This window comes from Lissotriton helveticus, chromosome 10 (assembly GCF_964261635.1).
Source record: "Lissotriton helveticus chromosome 10, aLisHel1.1, whole genome shotgun sequence".
NCBI lineage: Eukaryota > Metazoa > Chordata > Amphibia > Caudata > Salamandridae > Lissotriton > Lissotriton helveticus.
Genome location: NC_136071.1, coordinates 1,779,015 through 1,801,060, shown reverse-complemented (window position 1 = coordinate 1,801,060; position 22,046 = coordinate 1,779,015). Strand labels below are relative to the sequence as shown.

Sequence of the window (22,046 nt, the reverse complement as noted above, 5' to 3'; positions counted from 1 at the left end):
CTCTCTGGTGGTATTACAGGGGTGTGAGTGGACCCCACCTGTGGTGTCCCCTCTCTTCCACTGGTCCACAGTGTGCTCTCTGCTGGTATTACAGGGGGTGAGTGGACCCCACCTGTGGTGTCCCCTCTCTTCCACTGGTCCACAGTGTGCTCTCTGGTGGTATTACAGGGGTGTGAGTGGACCCCACCTGTGGTGTCCCCTCTCTTTCACTGGTCCACAGTGTGCTCTCTGCTGGTATTACAGGGGTGTGAGTGGACCCCACCTGTGAGGTCCCCTCTCTTTCACTGGTCCACAGTGTGCTCTCTGCTGGTATTACAGGGGTGTGAGTGGACCCCACCTGTGGTGTCCCCTCTCTTTCACTGGTCCACAGTGTGCTCTCTGCTGGTATTACAGGGGTGTGAGTGGACCCCACCTGTGGTGTCCCCTCTCTTTCACTGGTCCACAGTGTGCTCTCTGCTGGTATTACAGGGGGTGAGTGGACCCCACCTGTGGTGTCCCCTCTCTTCCACTGGTCCACAGTGTGCTCTCTGGTGGTATTACAGGGGTGTGAGTGGACCCCACCTGTGGTGTCCCCTCTCTTCCACTGGTCCACAGTGTGCTCTCTGGTGGTATTACAGGGGTGTGAGTGGACCCCACCTGTGGTGTCCCCTCTCTTTCACTGTCCCACAGTGTGCTCTCTGCTGGTATTACAGGGGTGTGAGTGGACCCCACCTGTGATGTCCCCTCTTCCACTGGTCCACAGTGTGCTCTCTGGTGGTATTACAGGGGTGTGAGTGGACCCCACCTGTGGTGTCCCCTCTCTTCCACTGGTCCACAGTGTGCTCTCTGGTGGTATTACAGGGGTGTGAGTGGACCCCACCTGTGGTGTCCCCTCTCTTTCACTGTCCCACAGTGTGCTCTCTGCTGGTATTACAGGGGGTGAGTGGACCCCACCTGTGGTGTCCCCTCTCTTCCACTGGTCCACAGTGTGCTCTCTGGTGGTATTACAGGGGGTGAGTGGACCCCACCTGTGATGTCCCCTCTTCCACTGGTCCACAGTGTGCTCTCTGGTGGTATTACAGGGGTGTGAGTGGACCCCACCTGTGGTGTCCCCTCTCTTCCACTGGTCCACAGTGTGCTCTCTGGTGGTATTACAGGGGTGTGAGTGGACCCCACCTGTGATGTCCCCTCTCTTTCACTGGTCCACGGTGTGCTGGCTGGTGGTGTGAGTGGACCCCACCTGTGATGTCCCCTCTCTTTCACTGGCCCACAGTGTGCTCTCTGGTGGTATTACAGGGGTGTGAGTGGACCCCACCTGTGATGTCCCCTCTCTTTCACTGGTCCACGGTGTGCTGGCTGGTGGTATTACAGGGGTGTGAGTGGACCCCACCTGTGATGTCCCCTCTCTTTCACTGGTCCACGGTGTGCTCTCTGGTGGTATTACAGGGGTGTGAGTGGACCCCACCTGTGATGTCCCCTCTTTCACTGGTCCAGTGTGCTCTCTGCTGGTATTACAGGGGTGTGAGTGGACCCCACCTGTGATGTCCCCTCTCTTTCACTGGTCCACGGTGTGCTGGCTGGTGGTATTACAGGGGTGTGAGTGGACCCCACCTGTGATGTCCCCTCTCTTTCACTGGTCCACGGTGTGCTCTCTGGTGGTATTACAGGGGTGTGAGTGGACCCCACCTGTGATGTCCCCTCTTTCACTGGTCCGGTGTGCTCTCTGCTGGTATTACAGGAGTGTGAGTGGACCCCACCTGTGATGTCCCCTCTTTCACTGGTCCACAGTGTGCTCTCTGCTGGTATTACAGGGGTGTGAGTGGACCCCACCTGTGGTGTCCCCTCTTTCACTGGTCCACAGTGTGCTCTCTGGTGGTATTACAGGAGTGTGAGTGGACCCCACCTGTGATGTCCCCTCTTTCACTGGCCCACAGTGTGCTCTCTGGTGGTATTACAGGGGTGTGAGTGGACCCCACCTGTGAGGTCCCCTCTCTTCCACTGGCCCACTGTGTGCTCTCTGCTGGTATTACAGGGGTGTGAGTGGACCCCACCTGTGATGTCCTCTCTTTCACTGGTCCACAGTGTGCTCTCTGGTGGTATTACAGGGGGTGTGAGTGGACCCCACCTGTGATGTCCTCTCTTTCACTGGCCCACAGTTTGCTCTCTGGTGGTATTACAGGGGTGTGAGTGGACCCCACCTGTGATGTCCCCTCTTCCACTGGTCCACAGTGTGCTCTCTGCTGGTATTACAGGGGTGTGAGTGGACCCCACCTGTGATGTCCCCTCTCTTTCACTGCTCCACAGTGTGCTCTCTGCTGGTATTACAGGGGTGTGAGTGGACCCCACCTGTGATGTCCCCTCTCTTTCACTGGTCCACAGTGTGCTCTCTGGTGGTATTACAGGGGTGTGAGTGGACCCCACCTGTGATGTCCCCTCTCTTTCACTGGTCCACAGTGTGCTCTCTGGTGGTATTACAGGGGTGTGAGTGGACCCCACCTGTGGTGTCCCCTCTCTTTCACTGGCCCACAGTGTGCTCTCTGGTGGTATTACAGGGGTGTGAGTGGACCCCACCTGTGATGTCCTCTCTCTTTCACTGACCCACAGTGTGCTCTCTGGTGGTATTACAGGGGTGTGAGTGGACCCCACCTGTGATGTCCCCTCTCTTCCACTGGCCCACAGTGTGCTCTCTGCTGGTATTACAGGGGTGTGAGTGGACCCCACCTGTGATGTCCCCTCTCTTTCACTGGTCCACGGTGTGCTCTCTGGTGGTATTACAAGGGGTGTGAGTGGACCCCACCTGTGATGTCCCCTCTTTCACTGGTCCACGGTGTGCTCTCTGCTGGTATTACAGGGGTGTGAGTGGACCCCACCTGTGATGTCCCCTCTTTCACTGGTCCACAGTGTGCTCTCTGGTGGTATTACAAGGGGTGTGAGTGGACCCCACCTGTGGTGTCCCCTCTCTTCCACTGGCCCACAGTGTGCTCTCTGGTGGTATTACAGGGGTGTGAGTGGACCCCACCTGTGATGTCCCCTCTTTCACTGGTCCACAGTGTGCTCTCTGGTGGTATTACAAGGGGTGTGAGTGGACCCCACCTGTGAGGTCCCCTCTCTTCCACTGGCCCACAGTGTGCTCTCTGCTGGCTGGTGGTGTGAGTGGACCCCTCTCCTTGCCGCAGACCCTGCGATACAAGGACCTGGCGTTGTCTTCTTGGCTCAGTCCACATACAGCCCTTCGCTCTGCCGTCCCATCAAACTGAACCCCAGTCTCTGCTGCTCCCCACAGGTAGAGCTCGGCCCTGCTGGGGACCCCTGACCAGGGCCCTCACAACACTCTCCAGTGACTGCAGCCGCATGGGTCCCCGCAACCAGTTTGTGCACGCGTGTAGGCATGATGTGTAGGGTGAGTTGAGTGTAGACAGAGTCACAAAACACACACACATGGAAAGAAGGCACAGACTGCATCTTGGGAGCATCTCTTTATTGCTGCTTGGCTCTGGAGGTGGCCCGGTGTGGTCAGCGGTGAGACCGCAGACAAGAGACGTCTTCCACCCTCTGCCCAGGGCTCTCCTTGGCAGTGACCCTCCACCGTGCTGCCCTGTGCTTCTGGGCAGACCAGCTGACCCGGGGTTCAGTCTACGTGGAGATCGGGGGAGGGGCTACGCTAATAAATAACAATACATGGGTGACCACGGTGTTCCCACAACCGACTAACACCAACATCTAATCCCAGAAGAATCCAATCCAAGGTCCTACCGGGTTTTACTTGTAACAGAACCTGACACCATCATCTAACCGGGCACAGGCCGGACTCCCAGAATCCACAGACTGAGGGGCACGTTCACGAGAACCGTCGCGCAGCGCAGCGTCAATGCGCTGCGCTGCATGACGGGGCAGGAATGCGCTGTATTTAAATGAATACGCTGCACTCCAGCCTTTTCACCCGCGCTGGCACCATTCTGTCTGCCTCGCACCAATGCAGGCGCCCTTGTATCACGGTGCAAGGGTGCCCGAGAGGCATGCAGGAACGAGTAACTTCCTGCACAAAAACAACCCTGGGAGGCACATTCCTCCATCCAGGTGTGCTGCAGAAAAAGAGGAAGAAATTAGGAGAAATAAAGAGATTTCTGTTGGTTACGCCTGACCTGGGAAGGCGCATCTTTTTTGCGTTTTGGCCGGTTTACTGGTTCTGGTAAATCTAGAAGTGGGTCAAAAACCGTGGGAGTTGCGTGGAAACACGCACGCAGCGCCCATGGAACGCCTCCCTAGTGCAGAGTAAGGCAACGCAGTGATTTGTGCTGCGTTGCTGGGTATTTACCCATTGGTACGGAGGCTTTACTCCGCATACCATTACTTCGCAAACATTACTACGCATGCGATGTAACAACGCGTAGCCTTTACTACGCAAGTTGTTACATCGCATGTGTTGTAATTACCCATGCGGCGTAATGGGTGAACAATAGCAGATCGGGACGCGGCGTTGACACAGGAAGGTGCACGATGACTGCAGACAACTTTACTCCTCCCAGGAAGCGACGCTGAAGGTGCGCCTCGCGAGCAGCGTCCCAGGCAGGGGGAGGTGACGGGGAGCGGCAGTAGTGTTGCCGCAGCCCCCATTTCTCTAACTGCTGGTGCAAGAGAGGATGGAGCACAGAATAACAGAGCCTCAGAGAGCTTGGCACATTTCACCACTTCAGTACTGCCATCCCTTGCTGTGTGCTAGTGCACGTGAAGTGCCAACCACCAGAAGAGAGGCCACTAGTGAAAGAGGCGCTTTGTAGCCTCACCACGGGCTTCAATGGGAGCTGGGCAACGGAGTCAAGCATAGGTTTCCTCGCGTACGAGGAGGACGTCAGGAGAGGTAAGCCAGGAGCGTTGTCCTAGGGGGAGGGTCGTGCAGGGGGTAGGTTTTTTTTTAGGTTTTAGGGTAGTGCAGTTGTGTTTGTGTAGTGTAGAGTAGAATAGTGTATCTAGGTTTAGGGTAGTGTTGGGTCGTGAAGGGTAGTGTTTGGGAGTAGGGGCAGGACGTGCTGGAGTAGTGTTTTAGGTTTTAGGGTAGTGCAGTTGTGTTTGTGTAGTGTAGAATAGTGTATTTGGGTTTAGGGTAGTGTCGGGGGTTTGTGCAGGGTAGTGTTTGGGAGTAGGGACTGGGGGTAGGGTTGTGCAGGGGGTAGTGTTTTAGGGTTTAGGGTAGTGTTGGGGTAGTGTAGACTAGTGTGTTTAGGGTAGTGTTGGGTTGTGAAGGGTAGTGTTTGCGAGTAGGGACAGGACTAGGGGTGGGGGCAGGGTCGTGCTGGGGTAGTGTTTTAGGTTTTAGGGTAGTGTAGTTGTGTTTTTTTGTAGTGTCATGTATTTGGGTTCAGGGTAGTGTTGGGGGTTGTGAAGGGTAGTGTTTGGGAGTAGGAACGTGACTGTGGGTCAGGGAGGGTCGTGCTGGGATAGTGTTTTAGGGTAGTGTAGTTGTGTTTGTGTAGAGTAGTGTTTTAGGGTTAAGGGTAGTGTTGGGGTGTCGTGCAGGGTAGTGTTTGGGTGTAGGGACAGGGCTGGGGGTCGGGGTAGGGTTGTGCAGGGGGTAGTGTTTTAGGGTTTAAGGTAGTGTTGGGGGTCGTGCAGGGTAGTGTTTGAGTGTAGGGAGCAGGCTGGGGGAGGGTTGTGCAGGGAGTAGTGATTTAGGGTAGTGTTGTGGTGTTTGTGTAGGGTAGTGTAGTGTAGTGTTTCAGAGTTTATTATGTGTAGGGTAGTATATTAGTATTTAATGCAGTGTGGGGGTAAATGTCTGTTTTGATTACTAGGCGAGTATTTACTTCGCGTACATTAACACTTGCAATGTAAAGGTATACAAACTAAAAACATGCGTGGCAACGGTAATTGATAGTAAAAACTTTGTAGTAAAAAGCTGCAAAGTAATGGAATGCTAAATAACGAGTCGTATTCGCGTTGCTGTACTCTAGATTCATTGAGCCACTCAGGGCTACGCAAAGTGGCCTTGCATGGCTCCATAATTCTAATTTCGGAGCGGTCGTGCATGTACCACATTGCGTGGTGCAATCGTGACGCAACTGGGGCCATACACGTGGCCATGATCGTTCTTTCCGTGGAGGAGGGAGACCAGCTCTAGCTCCGTTCACTTCGCTGGCATCAGCTGGTTCTTCGGAGATGCCGTCACCATCCCAGGTTGGCCGATGTTGCCCCGGGTCCTGTTGAAGTGCCGCCGTCTACCAGGCTTGAGGTGAGCGAGACCTGCTCGAAGTGCCTGTTTGAGGATGTCGGAAGGATGTGGCGACGAGGCTTGGCTAGTATTTGAAGAGTGAGGCCCGCCGCACTCCTTCTATCCCGCGGGCGAAGAGATTTATCAGCTGGCAGTGCACCCTGGAAGAGAGGAGACAAAAGGTGACAATGTGTAAAGCATGTTGTGTATAGTGACACTCCTTCACGCCTGCTACCTTCCGTTTTCCCCCTCAAAAGACCTGTTTGGGGTCCTCTCTTGTCCGCCCTGGAAATGTTTTAAAGACTTATCTCAGTTTTACACCCGTTAATCCAGAGCACACATTGGCAGCGGCCCAGCTCGGGTTTTCCAGATCACCGTTTCACCACAGTGAGGACATTTGTCTAAACCCTGCTGCCGCTCTCTCGGTTCACGCACACACAGTGTGTGAGTGACCGTTCTGCTGCTGCTCCTCACCCTGGAGGAGACCGAAGCTGTACCTGTAGTCTCATTGTCTGGGCCCTGCCACTGATACGGTCACATGGCCGATAGGTACATTGTCAACATTGCTAAGTTAGCATGAGCCCAGCAGCCATGATACTTCTTTTGCGCACGTTACTATATGGCTTTATTTTTGCAAGACTCCGTTAATGCCTTTCACGTGAGAACCGTCTGCTTTGTTCGTTCTCTGCCTGTTCCTGGAGTTTAGTCTGAACACTATGACCCAGGTCAATAAACAATGCCCCTTGTTATTCTGTTCTGGTCAGTCCCTAGCACTTAGACAAAACATACGAACACAGCTGCGGTTGAAAACTCATACGTTGATATTATGGTGATGCATGTTTAGGTAACACACACTTGGAGAGGGAGCTTTCCATGGAGTAGAGTCTGCGGTTCCTAGGATGTAGATATTCCATCTAGGGACTAAGGTATGGGGTCTGCGGACAAAGCCCAGAGATCTTCTATTATTTAATAATAATACTTCTTACCAAGGGCAGGGTGGTTAGGCCTTATAGTCCTTTATCCACTGTCTTTATATGATGACATCTTGCTGCAATGCTAACTGTATTCGTTTTATGCATGGTTGTGACTCGTATACTGCGTTTTGGAGCACAATAGTTAAAGAAACATTTTAAACAATATTCGTGTTTTGGTCAGTTCTTACTGTGGACATGTACGAAAGAGCGAGGGAAAAGGTTGGTCTTGTTACCGCAATTCCTGACAGATAGGGGAGTGTTGTGTTCTGGGGTGTCTAATCATTTGCTTCTTCATGAGTGTGTAGGTGAGCGGGTGAGACACTATAGCTAGTTGGTCCTGGGTTTGTGGGCACTTAGGTGGTGGGAAGGCTTAGCCCCTATACATCGAGGTCCCATTTTCCTGCGCATAGTTCTGTGCATGTGTGGAATCCCGCAACAATACCTCTGTGTTCTAGACGGTCATTTCAAGATGACCGTGGTGGCCCCATAGTACATTTGAAACTCCCACGGTCTTGGGTACTGGTGACCTGGCTCTGATCATTTTTGGAACAGCTGGAAGCCTGAGACATCTGTTGAGTTTTGTACTGCTTTAAGCCAGCCTCATCCTGGGCCACGCCCACCCACACACCCAGCAGATACCCTTGGGCCACCTTCTTCATTCGCTGTACAGTCGAAATCATAAGTGCCGGGAGCCCTGACAATGGTTTAGGAGTCTGGAGGAAGTGAACCTGCAGGACGGGACTGTCCAGATGTGTGGTGGTGAGTAGAGCGCACTTACACCTCATTCCTGGATATCTCTCGGTGGTTGTGGATTAGTTTTCAAGGGCCTGGGCACCTGGTCAGGCTCGGCTGTCTCTGCCGCAGAGGGTTCCAGAGCTCTCATCAAGGGAGAGGCATATGGATTCTAGGCAGGTCTGTGCTTGGAGTGTGTGGTCATCTCTGCCTAAGGGAATCCAGGAGTGGTCTTGAAGAAACTATTACATTCTGGGCATGTGCCTGCTTGTGGCGCCATCGGTGCACGTCTCGGGGGGTTTCCCTACCACTGGAGGGGTCTTCCAGGGCCTGTCACACAATCATTTACAACAAGGGGTGGTGATGGACAGAGTCTCTGAATTAAGCAGAAAACTCTCACCCAGTCAAGAGATCAGGGCTAGATCCAACACCGTTTTTTAGCTCACTGCATCATCCCAGTTTCAGAACCTGGCTGTATGCAAATTAGTCTGTTCCTGTCCCAGTGCATGATGGGAACAGGGCAAACCAAACTACAAAGCCAATTCTTACACTGGAAAGGAAACAAGCTACCGGGGACCGGTTTCTGGCATTTCAGCCTCTTCGGCCCGGCTTGCTTGAATCCTGATGGTGCAGTGAGCAAGGGACTCATGTCTGAGCATACCCTTCCACGCTTAGGGTGGACAAAATAATTTACAACAAGGGGTGGTGATGGACAGAGTCTCTGAATTAAGCAGAAAACTCTCACCCAGTCAAGAGATCAGGGCTAGATCCAACACCGTTTTTTAGCTCACTGCATCATCCCAGTTTCAGAACCTGGCTGTATGCAAATTAGTCTGTTCCTGTCCCAGTGCATGATGGGAACAGGGCAAACCAAACTACAAAGCCAATTCTTACACTGGAAAGGAAACAAGCTACCGGGGACCGGTTTCTGGCATTTCAGCCTCTTCGGCCCGGCTTGCTTGAATCCTGATGGTGCAGTGAGCAAGGGACTCATGTCTGAGCATACCCTTCCACGCTTAGGGTGGACAAAATAATTTACAACAAGGGGTGGTGATGGACAGAGTCTCTGAATTAAGCAGAAAACTCTCACCCAGTCAAGAGATCAGGGCTAGATCCAACACCGTTTTTTAGCTCACTGCATCATCCCAGTTTCAGAACCTGGCTGTATGCAAATTAGTCTGTTCCTGTCCCAGTGCATGATGGGAACAGGGCAAACCAAACTACAAAGCCAATTCTTACACTGGAAAGGAAACAAGCTACCGGGGACCGGTTTCTGGCATTTCAGCCTCTTCGGCCCGGCTTGCTTGAATCCTGATGGTGCAGTGAGCAAGGGACTCATGTCTGAGCATACCCTTCCACGCTTAGGGTGGACAAAATAATTTACAACAAGGGGTGGTGATGGACAGAGTCTCTGAATTAAGCAGAAAACTCTCACCCAGTCAAGAGATCAGGGCTAGATCCAACACCGTTTTTTAGCTCACTGCATCATCCCAGTTTCAAACCTGGCTGTATGCAAATTAGTCTGTTCCTGTCCCAGTGCATGATGGGAACAGGGCAAACCAAACTACAAAGCCAATTCTTACACTGGAAAGGAAACAAGCTACCGGGGACCGGTTTCTGGCATTTCAGCCTCTTCGGCCCGGCTTGCTTGAATCCTGATGGTGCAGTGAGCAAGGGACTCATGTCTGAGCATACCCTTCCACGCTTAGGGTGGACAAAATAATTTACAACAAGGGGTGGTGATGGACAGAGTCTCTGAATTAAGCAGAAAACTCTCACCCAGTCAAGAGATCAGGGCTAGATCCAACACCGTTTTTTAGCTCACTGCATCATCCCAGTTTCAGAACCTGGCTGTATGCAAATTAGTCTGTTCCTGTCCCAGTGCATGATGGGAACAGGGCAAACCAAACTAGCGTGGAAGGGTATACTCAGATGTGAGTCCCTTGCTCATTGCACCATCAGGATTCAAGCAAGCCGGGCCGAAGACGCCTGAAATGGCAGAAACCGGTCCCCGGAAGCTTGTTTCCTTCCCAGTGTAAGAATTGGCTTTTGTAGTCTGGTCTGCCCTGTTCCCATCATGCACTGGGACAGGAACAGACTAATTTGCATACAGCCAGGTTCTGAAACTGGGATGATGCAGTGAGCTAAAAAACGGTGTTGGATCTAGCCCTGATCTCTTGACTGGGTGAGAGTTTTCTGCTTAATTCAGAGACTCTGTCCATCACCACCCCTTGTTGTAAATTATTTTGTCCACCCTAAGCGTGGAAGGGTATGCTCAGACATGAGTCCCTTGCTCACTGCACCATCAGGATTCAAGCAAGCCGGGCCGAAGAGGCTGAAATGCCAGAAACCGGTCCCCGGTAGCTTGTTTCCTTTCCAGTGTAAGAATTGGCTTTGTAGTTTGGTTTGCCCTGTTCCCATCATGCACTGGGACAGGAACAGACTAATTTGCATACAGCCAGGTTCTGAAACTGGGATGGTGCAATGAGCTAAAAAACGGTGTTGGATCTAGCCCTGATCTCTTGACTGGGTGAGAGTACTCTGCTTAATTCAGAGACTCTGTCCATCACCACCCCTTGTTGTAAATTGTCACACAATCAGGCATCGGATGTGCCTTTGTCTCAGACCGGTCACTCGGTTGGGGACATGTGCCTGCCACAGGCGCTGTTACAGTAGTTTTCCAGGACCTGTTAGTGGGCGTGTCTCTCCCTCTGGAAATGTTAGAGTGGTTTTTCAGGACATGTCACTGGGCAGGACTCTGCCCTGGGTTTGTTAGACTGGCCTACAAGGACCTATGAGTGGGAGTGTCTATTCCTCCTAAGGTTCTCAGGTGGTCTTCCAGGACCTGTTGGTGGGCATGCCCATGCCTCAGGAGATGTTCAATGTGTCAAGTGGTCTTTCAGGACCGGTCTGTGGCCGAGTCTCTGCCTCAGGTGGTTTTAGTGTGGTCATCCTGGACCTGTCATGAAGTGTTAAGCGTCTTTTTCAGAACTTGTCAGTGGGCGTCTCTCTGCCTCAGAATGTGGTAGAGTGGTCTTCCAGGACCTGAGTGGGAATGCCTCAACCGTAGGACCTGTCTGTGGGCATGGCTCTGCCTTGGGAGGTGTCAGAGAGGCTTCCCGGACCTGTCTGTGGGCATGTCTCTGCCTTGGGAGGTGTCAGAGTGGCTTCAGGGACCTGTCTGTGGCATGCCTCTGCCTTGGGAGGTGTCAGAGTGGCTTCCGGGACCTGTCTGTGGGCATGTCTCTGCCTCAGGAGGTGTCAGAGTGGCTTCCGGGACCTGTCTGTGGGCATGTCTCTGCCTCTGGAGGTGTCAGAGTGGCTTCCGGGACCTGTCTGTGGGCATGTCTCTGCCTCAGGAGGTGTCAGAGTGGCTTCCGGGACCTGTCTGTGGTCATGTCTCTGCCTCTGGAGGTGTCAGAGTGGCTTCAGGGACCTGTCTGTGGGCATGTCTCTGCCTCAGGAGGTGTCAGAGTGGCTTCCGGGACCTCTCTGTGGGCATGCCTCTGCCTTGGGAGGTGTCAGAGTGGCTTCCGGGACCTGTCTGTGGGCATGTCTCTGCCTCAGGAGGTGTCAGAGTGGCTTCCGGGACCTCTCTGTGGGCATGCCTCTGCCTTGGGAGGTGTCAGAGTGGCTTCCGGGACCTGTCTGTGGGCATGTCTCTGCCTCAGGAGGTGTCAGAGTGGCTTCCGGGACCTGTCTGTGGGCATGTCTCTGCCTCTGGAGGTGTCAGAGTGGCTTCCGGGACCTGTCTGTGGGCATGTCTCTGCCTCAGGAGGTGTCAGAGTGGCTTCCGGGACCTGTCTGTGGTCATGTCTCTGCCTCTGGAGGTGTCAGAGTGGCTTCAGGGACCTGTCTGTGGGCATGTCTCTGCCTCAGGAGGTGTCAGAGTGGCTTCCGGGACCTCTCTGTGGGCATGTCTCTGCCTTGGGAGGTGTCAGAGTGGCTTCCGGGACCTGTCTGTGGGCATGTCTCTGCCTCAGGAGGTGTCGGAGTGGCTTCAGGGACCTCTCTGTGGGCATGCCTCTGCCTTGGGAGGTGTACAAGAGCTTTTTGAGGGTCTGCCGCGGGGTGCAATGGTTGGAGAATGGTGTGGCCCGGTTATCACTCACCTTACGCTAACGTCCGCATAGGGCAGCACTTCCCCGTCGCAGTTCCAGCAGCTCTGGGAGGGGGGAGCCTCACAGAGACTCCCAAAGAAACTCTTTTTACTGGCACCCGCACCCTCAGCGTCGCTCTGCTCCCTCCTGGGTGTGAATCGCAGGGCCCTCACCCGATACACATTCACGAAGGGCAGGTCAAACTGTAGTGAGAAAAGAGAGGAGCTGCTGTCAGTTCAGAGCCTTCCAAGATACAGCGGAGAGCCTCAGATCACACCTCTCACTGGAGAGCGCTGAGATCCTCATGGCCTTCCTACAGACGGCTGAGGTCTTCTGATCAGGTCTCCAAAGAACTGGGACCACTAGCTCTGGTTCCTCGCTTTTGATGTACCCCAAAGATGAGCCCAGGTCCAGCACCTTCATATGCCCTCTAGATCACCCAAAGCTCTCCTCCACCTGCAACATGGCTCCTCAAGGTACCTTCCTCCTGACACACTCTCTGAATCCCCCCTGCTCCTCAGCCACACCCAATGGATCGCCCCGGGTCCTCCACCCCTCTGAAGCCTCATGGTTTGCCCCAGGGACTGCGCTGATGGAGAGCACGGGTCACATCAGTGTTTCTACCTCAGTTACACCCAATGGATCGCTCCAGGTCCACCCTTCAGAAGCCTCATGGAACACCCCAGGGACTGCGCTGATGGAAAGCATGGGTCACATCAGTGTTTCTACCCCTGTCATACCCAATGGATTGCTCCAGGTCCTTCCCTCAGAGGTCTCATGGAACGTCCCGGGGACTGCGCTGATGGAAAGCATGCGTCACATCAGTGTTTCTACCTCTGTCATGCCCAATGGATCGCCCCGGGTCCTCCACCCCTCAGAAGCCTCATGGTTTGCCCCAGGGACTGCGCTGATGGAGAGCACGGGTCACATCAGTGTTTCTACCTCTGTCATACCCAATGGATCGCTCCAGGTCCACCCCTCAGAAGCCTCATGGTTTGCCCCAGGGACGGCGCTGATGGAAAGCACGGGTCACATCAGGGTATCCACCTTAGTTACACGCAATGGATCGCTCCAGGTCCTCCACCCCTCAGAGGTCTCATGGAACATCCCAGGGACTGCGCTGATGGAGAGCATGGGTCACATCAGTGTTTCTACCTCAGTCACACCCAATGGATCGCCCCGGGTCCTCCACCCCTCAGAGGTCTCATGGAACATCCCAGGGACTGCGCTGATGGAGAGCATGGGTCACATCAGTGTTTCTACCTCAGTCACACCCAATGGATCGCCCCGGGTCCTCCACCCCTCAGAGGTCTCATGGAACGCCCCAGGGACTGCGCTGATGGAGAGCACGGGTCACATCAGTGCTTCTACCTCTCTCATACCCAATGGATCGCTCCAGGTCCACCCCTCAGAGGTCTCATGGAATGCCCCAGGGACGGCTCTGATGGAAAGCACGGGTCGCATGAGTGTTTCTACCTCTGTCATACCCAATGGATCGCCCCGGGGACTGCGCTGATAGAAAGCACGGGTCACATCAGTGTTTCTACCTCAGTTACACCCAATGGATCGCTCCAGATCCTGCTCCCGGACATGGATCACCCCACCTTCCTCCCTCCTGGCTGCCATGAGACTCGCCCCGCTCCACCTACCTGGTCCTTCTGGTTGGTGTGCCGGCTCAGGTGCCGTAGGAACTGGAACATGGAGCATTGCTTGACTAGGATGAGGTCGGCAGAGCCATCAGCAAGGTGGGCCGTGGGCGACAGTCCGTCCGGGCTCTTTGGACAAGCGCTGGAGATGGCGGTCAGGTTGATGGCAATGAAGGGGCCTTCAGCGCTCTGCCAGTTGCTGTCTGCGGAAGAAGAAATGATTCAAGATATAAGTAACCAGCCACCTCCAGGGTAGAGGGAACCTGCAAGGCTGTGAGAGAGGAGTGGGAGAGCAGGGCGGGACCATCTGATGCCTCAGGACCAGGATAAACGGCCCACGGAAGGACAAATACACCCTGCACCCCCCTCAGGTGCCGGTGTCCAGGACAAAGAACCAACTGAGGGACACAAGCGAGCACACGGTGCCCTCAGAAGCCCATGCCCAGGGCAGGAACGTGACCGTGGGAGACGAAGTGGACGACATCAGCACCTCACTGGAGATATAGCAAACTGGGGCCTCATGTATGAGAGGGTTGCATCATGTTTCCAGCATGCAACAGAGTACATGCATGACGCAAATCTCAAAGACAGATTTTTGAAGCCACGGAAAGCCACTTGGCGTGGCTTTGAGGGGCTTCAAATAACTGGAGTAACGCAACGCAACGCAACGCAAATGGCTGCGCTGCATCATTCTGCCCTGGGTAGGTGTTCCTTGGGCATTGCGCGTGTGTTCCCACACAACGCCCATGGATTTTGTCGCAGCCCCAGATTTAAAAAGAACTTGTAAACCTAGGGATGCGCCTAGAATGTACACCTTTGCAGGAGAGGCAAAACGTGGAGAAATATCTCTATTTATCCTTGTGTCTTCCTCTTTCTTGTCTGCTGTATACGCCTCCCAGGATTGTTTTTGTCCCTTAAGATGCCCGTTCCTGCACAAAAACAATCCTGCATGTAACACAGACGCCTTGGTGCCAGGGTGCCTGGATTGGCGCCAGGCTGCAGAAACGGCACCAGCGCACGGGAAAGGACAGAAATCCACTGTATTGACTTAAATATGGCGGATTCCTGCCTTCTCCCTGTCAAGCAGTGCAGCAGGGTGACTCGCTGAGCTGCATCACAAGCTCACAAATAAGGCCCTCGGTTTAGAGCCTGGTACAGGTGGAAGCATCGGTGGACGCTTTGAGAGCATCGGCGTCCAGCGGTGCCCAGAGTTTGGGGTGCTTCGGAGATCTCTAGGCGAGGCATGAGGGGGGGGGGTCTTACCTGGATTCTGGAGCTGCTGGGTCTGGCCAGCCTCCGCCTTATCGCCGTCTTCCTTGAGTCGTCCTGAGGACTCGGAACAGACGAGGCACCTGGAACAGAAGAGGCCGCGGGTCAGAGAGCGAAGGGATGGAGCGGCCACAAACATATTAACATCTCAGCCCCAGGTGTGCTACCGAAGGCCAGGTGCGGTCATCCGTCCACCTGTGAATGGACCGTGGCTAGTGAGTGGGTGTGACCACAGGAGGAGGCAGGGAGGCCGGTGAGGGGAGCAGGACGACTAGGGTTCTTTGGGTAGTTACTTTATGGTAAGTGCCATATAAAGAGTTATTTGTATTTACTCTTGTAGCTAGACATTCTTACAGTGCATGCATATCTCTCATATAGAGCTTGGCAAAGTCAAAACCCTGCCTTGAAATGCTGCGTTTTTTCCCTTGATGACGAGCCAGCACCTAAGGTTCCGTGCTGCTCCCCCCCCCACCACTAGTTGAATTTGAATTGAATTTAAAAACATTTTTATAGCGCGCTTATACCGTGCGGTTTCTTGGCGCTGTTGGGTTGCAAGGAGGCTAACGGGAGCAAGGGGAGTCTAGACATTATAGGCTTGGGAGAAGAGCAGAGTTTTGAGACCTTTCCGAAACTCGGTATAGGAGGGCGTCATGCGGAGTTTCGTAGGGAGGGAGTTCCAGAATACAGGGGCAAGAACTGCAAATTTTGTTCCGCCCGCCTTTTTCTTTCTGAAACGAGGGGTAGTTAACAGGGACAGATGGGTGGATCGAAGCTCTCTTCCCGGCGTATAGGAAGTGATGGCGGAGCAGATGAACTCCGGGGCAGTGCCCATTTTGGCCTGAAAGGTGGTACAGCCAAGTTTAAACAGGGCTCGCTCTTTCACCGGCAGCCAGTGCTGGGCCTGCAGTAGAGGGGTAACTCGATGGAATTTAGGCAGGCCGTGAATCAGGCGGGCAGCCTGGTTCTGCACTAGCTGCAAACGGTGGATGGCATAGGCTGGGGCGCCGTTGTAGATGATGTTGCCGTAATCAAGGCGCGAGAGCACTATAGCCATCACTATGATCTTTAGGGCAGGCAGAGAGAAGAAGCGAGAGATCTTCCTAATGGTTCTAAGGGGAAAAAAACAGGAAGAAACAACCAAATTAACCTGGGAGTGAACAGAAAGTGAGGAGTTTAGGAAAATACCAAGAGTTTTGACTTTGGGGACAGGGAGCGGGGGGACACCAAGTGAAGAAGGCCAATGGGAAGAGGACCAGGGACTGCAACCACCTCCGGTCAAGACAAGCTCCGTCTTGTCCGGATTGAGTTTGAGGTGGTTGCAGTTCATCCAATCTTGGATCAGCACCGCCTCCATTACTTCTCCCACAAACGTCTGGGGAAAAAAGAAAGCACCTTTGCTTCACTGATTCCTTGTTTACTGATCCATTTTAGATCAGTAAATAAAAAGTCAAAAATGGCGCCCTTGTCATTTTGTTGGCACGTTCATGGTTGATGAAGCATACACCATGCATGCAAAATGACACAGCCAAATTAGCACTTTTTTTTTTCTCTCCAGCCAGACTTTAAAGGAACAGGGACGCTGTACAGCATAGCTAAAAAAATAATTTTAAAAAAGTGTGCCAATATGTCGCGAAGGCAAAACCCATTGGCTTTGCCAGTGCTTGCTTGACATCTCACGTCATCATGAATCCCAGTCCACAGGGCATGCAGCCCCCGTTCGCGCAGCGTGCAGCACTTCCTGTTGTCGGACCAGAAGGCGCCATGTGATGATGGCTTCTTCCTGCGTCTGCAGAAGAGCCGTTGCAGAGTGCCCCGCTGCCCATGGATGTCGCCCTGGTAGGATCTCCTTCCTCCTGACCAAGCGCAGTCAGCAGACGGGGGGCAGGGGGGTCTGGCCAGTTCCCCAACTCCAACAATACGGTGAAGTTCGATAGGAGTCTTGGCCATCGCTCACTGTTCGGTCTCTACCATCCCCACTCGTACAGATGTTCATGGACAGCGCGGTGCAGTGACTGCAGCTGGGGCTCACCGTGGAACCGAGGACACCGCTGAGGGCCGGTCCCTCGATGAAGATTTTGCCAAGAACCAACAATGTATTCAACAATCCTTGCCCCCTCTTCCAGACCCATAGCGGAATTTCAATCTTACTTGTAAATCCAAGATCCATTTTGATCTAATCCCCGCATTTAATCTTTTACACCCGTTAATAGGTGAAACCCTAAAATTGTTTGACTGACTCCATTCTGGGGAATGCAGGTCAAGATCGGTCTTACCAGCTTTTTCTTTATTCGACCAGATCAGTGACTCTCCCCCTCTGGGAGAGGAGTGTTCCCGACTGTCTCCAAAATGCCTAAATGATTTCTTTATTCGGTCCCCTTTCTTGCTAAAGTGATTGAAAGTTGTGATGCAGCACAGTTTTCAGAGCACATCTCAACAGTGTTTGTGATCTGTTTCAGTCGGGCTTCGGAGAGATCCAGCATTGAAAGCCGCTTCACTCCAGGTAGCTGACGGCACACTTCGCATTCTGGATCCTGGCGATTCATGAGGACTTGTTCTGCTGGATTCGACACATCGAATCACTCCCTGCTCACTGGGATTCTCAAAGAATGTATGGATGGGGATGGTGTCGTTCTCACGCGGTTTGATTTGTGTCTTCGATCCGGCTGCGTCAGATTAAATGGACAACTGCTTCTTCAGTTCAGCTATGCTGACGCAAGGGATCCTTCGAGATTCAATGATCGCCCTCCTCTTTATGTTGAATCCCTGGAATCCGCTGCAAGAACTCGAGGATTCATTATCCTCTCCCAAAAGGTGGACTGTTGGACTTGGCTGTTTTCCCCCAAACTTTTTCGCTTTTTGACCCCCTAATTTGAAATGTCTCCCCCATGGTAATAAACCTGTATAGGCCATGTGTGGTGTGAGACACCATGTTAATGTTAAATGCAATGCAATGGTGTGTACATTTATTTCCCCCCCATTGTAAACATGTACCCTGGTGAAATGCTGCATTTGTGTTTTGCATTTAAAATGGATGCCATGGCTGTGCGTTGTGCCACCTGACTGCAGGAGGTTAGCAGTCTAGTTGTTAGGTACCCAGCCACCCCTGCATTTGGAGGGAAAGCCTGGCACCCAGGGTGCTCTACTCCTCCCTCTGAGCAAGTTAGAACTAGTAAGCCTGTTCGAGGTGGGTTAGCGGTCTAGTTGTCTGGTACCCAGAAATCCCAGCATTTGGAGGGATCTTCTAGAAGCTTCCAGGCGTTCTGGTATAGGGAGAGCAGTAGAGGTGTGATGAGCAGAGACAGAGCTGGGACAGGAATGTGAGGGGACCTGCTGTCAGGGGACACCGCCACTTGGGCCTGTGTGCTGGACCCTGCAACCATCCAGAACCCCCCTACTGTCCCCAGGGCTAGTGGAGCCCCACTTCAGGAGTTCAGGCTGCTGTGTGGGAGGAGGGCCACCCTGCAGTGGGGATGGTGAAAGCCTACCACCCTGCTTTGATGACGCCCCCACTACCTGCTGACCTGGCCCAGTAGTGCCTAATGCTCTGTCCCCCGGGCCCCTGAGGAAGGAGGGCTCCCCTAGGTCCTTGGAGCTGCCGGGACCCATCGCTACGCAAGCGCTGCGCAAAGAAGCGCCTGGAAGGGAAGGAGCACCTAGGACCCCCCAGGAGGTGAGAAGAGTTACCCTGGGGCTTGCTGCTTGGACTGTCCGCCCCCCTTTCGCTGTGCGCCTGGAAGTGTACCTAGGGGAAGCGCTGTGTGCTAAAGCGCTGTGCCTAGAAGAAGCGCTGTGTGCCTGCAAAGCACTAACCTTGCCCAGGACTGTTGCAGCCTGCTGTGCCCTTGAAAGCGCTGGCCTGCAGGAGACTGCTTGTGTCCCCAGAGCGCTGTGACCAAGACTGCTCTGCTGATTGCCTGCTAAGCGCTATAATCTGGGAGCACTGTACCTGCTAAGCGCTGTGTTGCATGATCCTACAGCGCTGTGTGAGGAAGATTGTGCCCTCAAGGAGCTGCGGGCGGGGAGAGTTTCTGCCTGTTGTGCCCCTGTCAAGCGCTATACTGCCTGGGACTGCAAGAAGCATTGAGCCTCCAAGCGCTGGGGCTTGAGAAGCTGCCTGCCCCCACCTCCAAGGAGAAACCTGCCAAAACAGCCGAAGCCTGGTGAGTGTGGGCGACGTTAGACTGTGGGGAGGGTGGAAAGGGCAACGGGGCAGAGGGTCGGTGCTCGCTCGCCCCCCCCCCCACCGGAACTCTGTGGGCCCTTAATTCTTGAAAGTAGAGTCCCAGGATACAGGGACTCCGAAGGTGGAACTGCGATGGTGGGGCATTAAGGGCGCCTGTTAGGTACTGTGGATCTTGCCCTTCATGCCAGTGTGGAGTGCCCTAGGGAGTCCATTAGAGGCCTGTAGATACTCCTAGTGCAGGGTGGGGATGCCTATGCCCCCCCCCCTGGTTTTGCACCTAATGTAGGGGCCGGATGGTGCCCATGGAAAATGTGATACAGGCCTGGTTCATATGTTATTGATGCCAATGTACTGCCTGATGTTTGTGTTGCAGGTTGGGGGCTAAGGAGTCATGTTCCCCAGGTTACCTTTGATGCCTAGTGTGCATACCTATGGTTTTGTTGAATGCAAGGTGCCTACTTACCTGATGAAATGGTTATCTTCCTGGCCTAACGTGGTGTTGCCGGTTGCTATTGTTATTGATGCCCCTGGAAGAGTTCAAGCATCACAAGCTCCGCCTGATGTTTCATGGCCACAGGTTGAGGGTGGAGTAAAACCCTGATGTGCCCTTTTACTACAGGTGTCCTGCCCCTGTGCTGGCCTGACGTGTCATACCAGGCCCCTGGTGATATCCTATGTTAAAGAGCAAGCCATGCTGCTGTATTACAGGTGTTCCTGTCTGTTGGGATTTGCTGTGATGTCATGAAGTTTTTCTTTACCGGGGTCGGGTTGGAGTTATACTGCATGGGGTGTCCTTATGCTAAAGTTGTACTTTGTAGTTAGTCTACTGCTAAGGATGAGAACCTGAGTTGGCCCCACCATTGTGACCCCAGGTTTAATGACAATTTAATCACCTTCTTTATTTTAGCCATGGACTTACGGACTCAGCCCTTACTTCCCATGTAAATAATCCCCCCTGATATACTTGGCTCTGGTGCCAGTTGGCGCCGTGTTGTGATACCACTGTTTATGCATTTTTGCCTTGCAGGTTGGAGATATACTAAACTACTTACTAATTTTCCAACGCAAGCTGGTGTCCTGCCTCTTTTGTGGTGTGCCTGGTGTGTCGTCTGTGGGTACTGCGTGAGTGCTTCACATGTCCTCCGTAGTTTGGCCTGCCCGCTTGGTTCCGTGCTACCCCCCTGGAGATTTGGTTACCCCATTTCTTACATGGACGATAACAAAGTCTATTTTAGAAATACCTGTTCTCCTCCCTGCCACACATTGCAAACGGTTCAGGATTGGATGACCGCCTGTCATCTGAAATGTGTTGGACTTGGGCCTTCTGGCAGGTTCACACCTGAACTTTTTGCCTTGAAGTATAGTGATTTCTGGTCTTTGCGCACTTTGACACTGTGGCGCAGTGTAAAGTGTGTGCGCTCTCTGAGTGTGTGTGTGAGATTGGCCTGCCCTCCCATAGGAATGCATGGGGAATGTATGGGTCCCTGGTAGTTCCTGATGCGTGGGGTGTACAGGCTCGAGTCTGGTATGTGCGAACTCGTGAGAGTGAATGCTGCGCAACGGTATGTGCGGCTTGTATGTGTCTAGTGGGGAAGTGCCACTTCTAGACATGGCTGTGTGTGTGCAGTGAGGGTGCTGGAGCGTGATTGGCTGGAGCTGGCTGGCATGCCAGGCTCCAGGAAGTCTGGATGGGTCTGTCCGGTGGTGAGTGGGAGATTAGCATGAGTGATGGCTGGGGAGGAGTGTACCTGTGTCCTGAATGAGGCTGGGTTTTCCCCACACAATGCTGGCTCCGCCCCCCTGTGGTGCGTCTAACGACCCTAGCCCTGCCAGTGAATAGAGAGGGTGGTTGAGCCCATCAGCAGTGCTCACAGACCAGCTGCGACTGGTTCTGCCCCCACCCTGCCCAAAGACAAAGGATTTGTCTGTATAAAAAGAGGCTGTGACCTCTTGGAAAAGGTTCTTGTTCCCAACTTGAATCTTGCCAGGGGCGTGCTGTTGCTTGGGCTCAGGGGAAGGCTTGCCTCCCTGAGCCCTGCCCAGCCCCTGGACTGCTGAGATGCTGGATTGCTGAAGGACTTTGTTGCTTTCTGTGCCTTCCTAGCGCCTGGGAGCGCTGTATTTCTTTCCTAGCGCTTGGGAGCACTTTATCCTGTTTGGAGCGCTGGGAGCGCTCTATTTTTCACTTATAGCGCTGGGAGCGCTTTCTGTCTGTCCTAGTGCTGGGAGCGCCGTTTTGTTCGCAGCCGGAGCCCACCCGGCATTTGCATCCGAGCGAGTGCCCACCTCGCGTCATATTTAAATTAGAGAGGGAGTCCACCCCTCGTGTGCCTTCAATTCACCGCCGCAGCCCAGGAGTTTGTTCAGTCCCCGCCGGGCTGCCGCGCTGCCTGCGACCCGGAAGCGGTTGGGCAGCCGGCCAATCCCAGCGCCGCCCCAACCGGAAGTCCCGCCCCATCGCGGCGAGAGAGAGAAACTCCTGCCCAAAGAGCCCCTGAGGGTTCCTCATCGAGTCCCGGTCCCGAGATGGGGGACCGGGTGAAAAGCGGCCGGGCGCATGGGGAAGGCGGGGCTCCCATGTCGTGAGAGAGCCCCGCAAAGCGCTACCGCCGCCTAGGAGAAGGAGCCGCCGCCGAGCACCGCCAGACCCGGTGAGTGTAATGCAGGGGAGGAGGGGCGTCGGGGCACATTGCCGGTGCCCGCCCCTCCCCTCCAGAGCGAGCCTTGTTGTGTTGAGAGGCCCGTGAGGCCTCGAGTGATACCGAGTCCCCCGAGAGGGACTCCGCCTACCTCCCCCATTATTCACGAGCCCCGAGAGGCTCCCCTGGGCCCCACATTGCTGCCGAGCCCACGAGAGGCTCGTTGCCCATTTTGGCCATATCGAGTCCCCAGAGGGGGGACTCCAGCAAAGGCCCCCACCCTATTCACGAGCCCTGAGAGGCTCCAACGTTGGCTACA

At 53.9% G+C, this 22,046-nt stretch overlaps 1 protein-coding gene across 1 annotated transcript in view; it reads right to left on the bottom strand.

Moving 5' to 3' along the window:
* Nucleotides 1-3,442: 3,442 nt before the first annotated feature.
* Nucleotides 3,443-22,046, bottom strand: part of LOC144785719 (ceramide kinase-like) — a 73,129-nt gene continuing 54,525 nt past the window's right edge. Inside the window, exons 10-13 of the mRNA XM_078664504.1 lie at nucleotides 14,900-14,988; nucleotides 13,640-13,839; nucleotides 12,003-12,193; nucleotides 3,443-6,345 (exon numbers count right to left, since the gene is read on the bottom strand). Of these exons, the coding sequence (XP_078520630.1) occupies nucleotides 6,270-6,345; nucleotides 12,003-12,193; nucleotides 13,640-13,839; nucleotides 14,900-14,988 (556 nt within the window). The 3' untranslated portion in view covers nucleotides 3,443-6,269. The remainder of the gene's footprint in view (nucleotides 6,346-12,002; nucleotides 12,194-13,639; nucleotides 13,840-14,899; nucleotides 14,989-22,046) is intronic.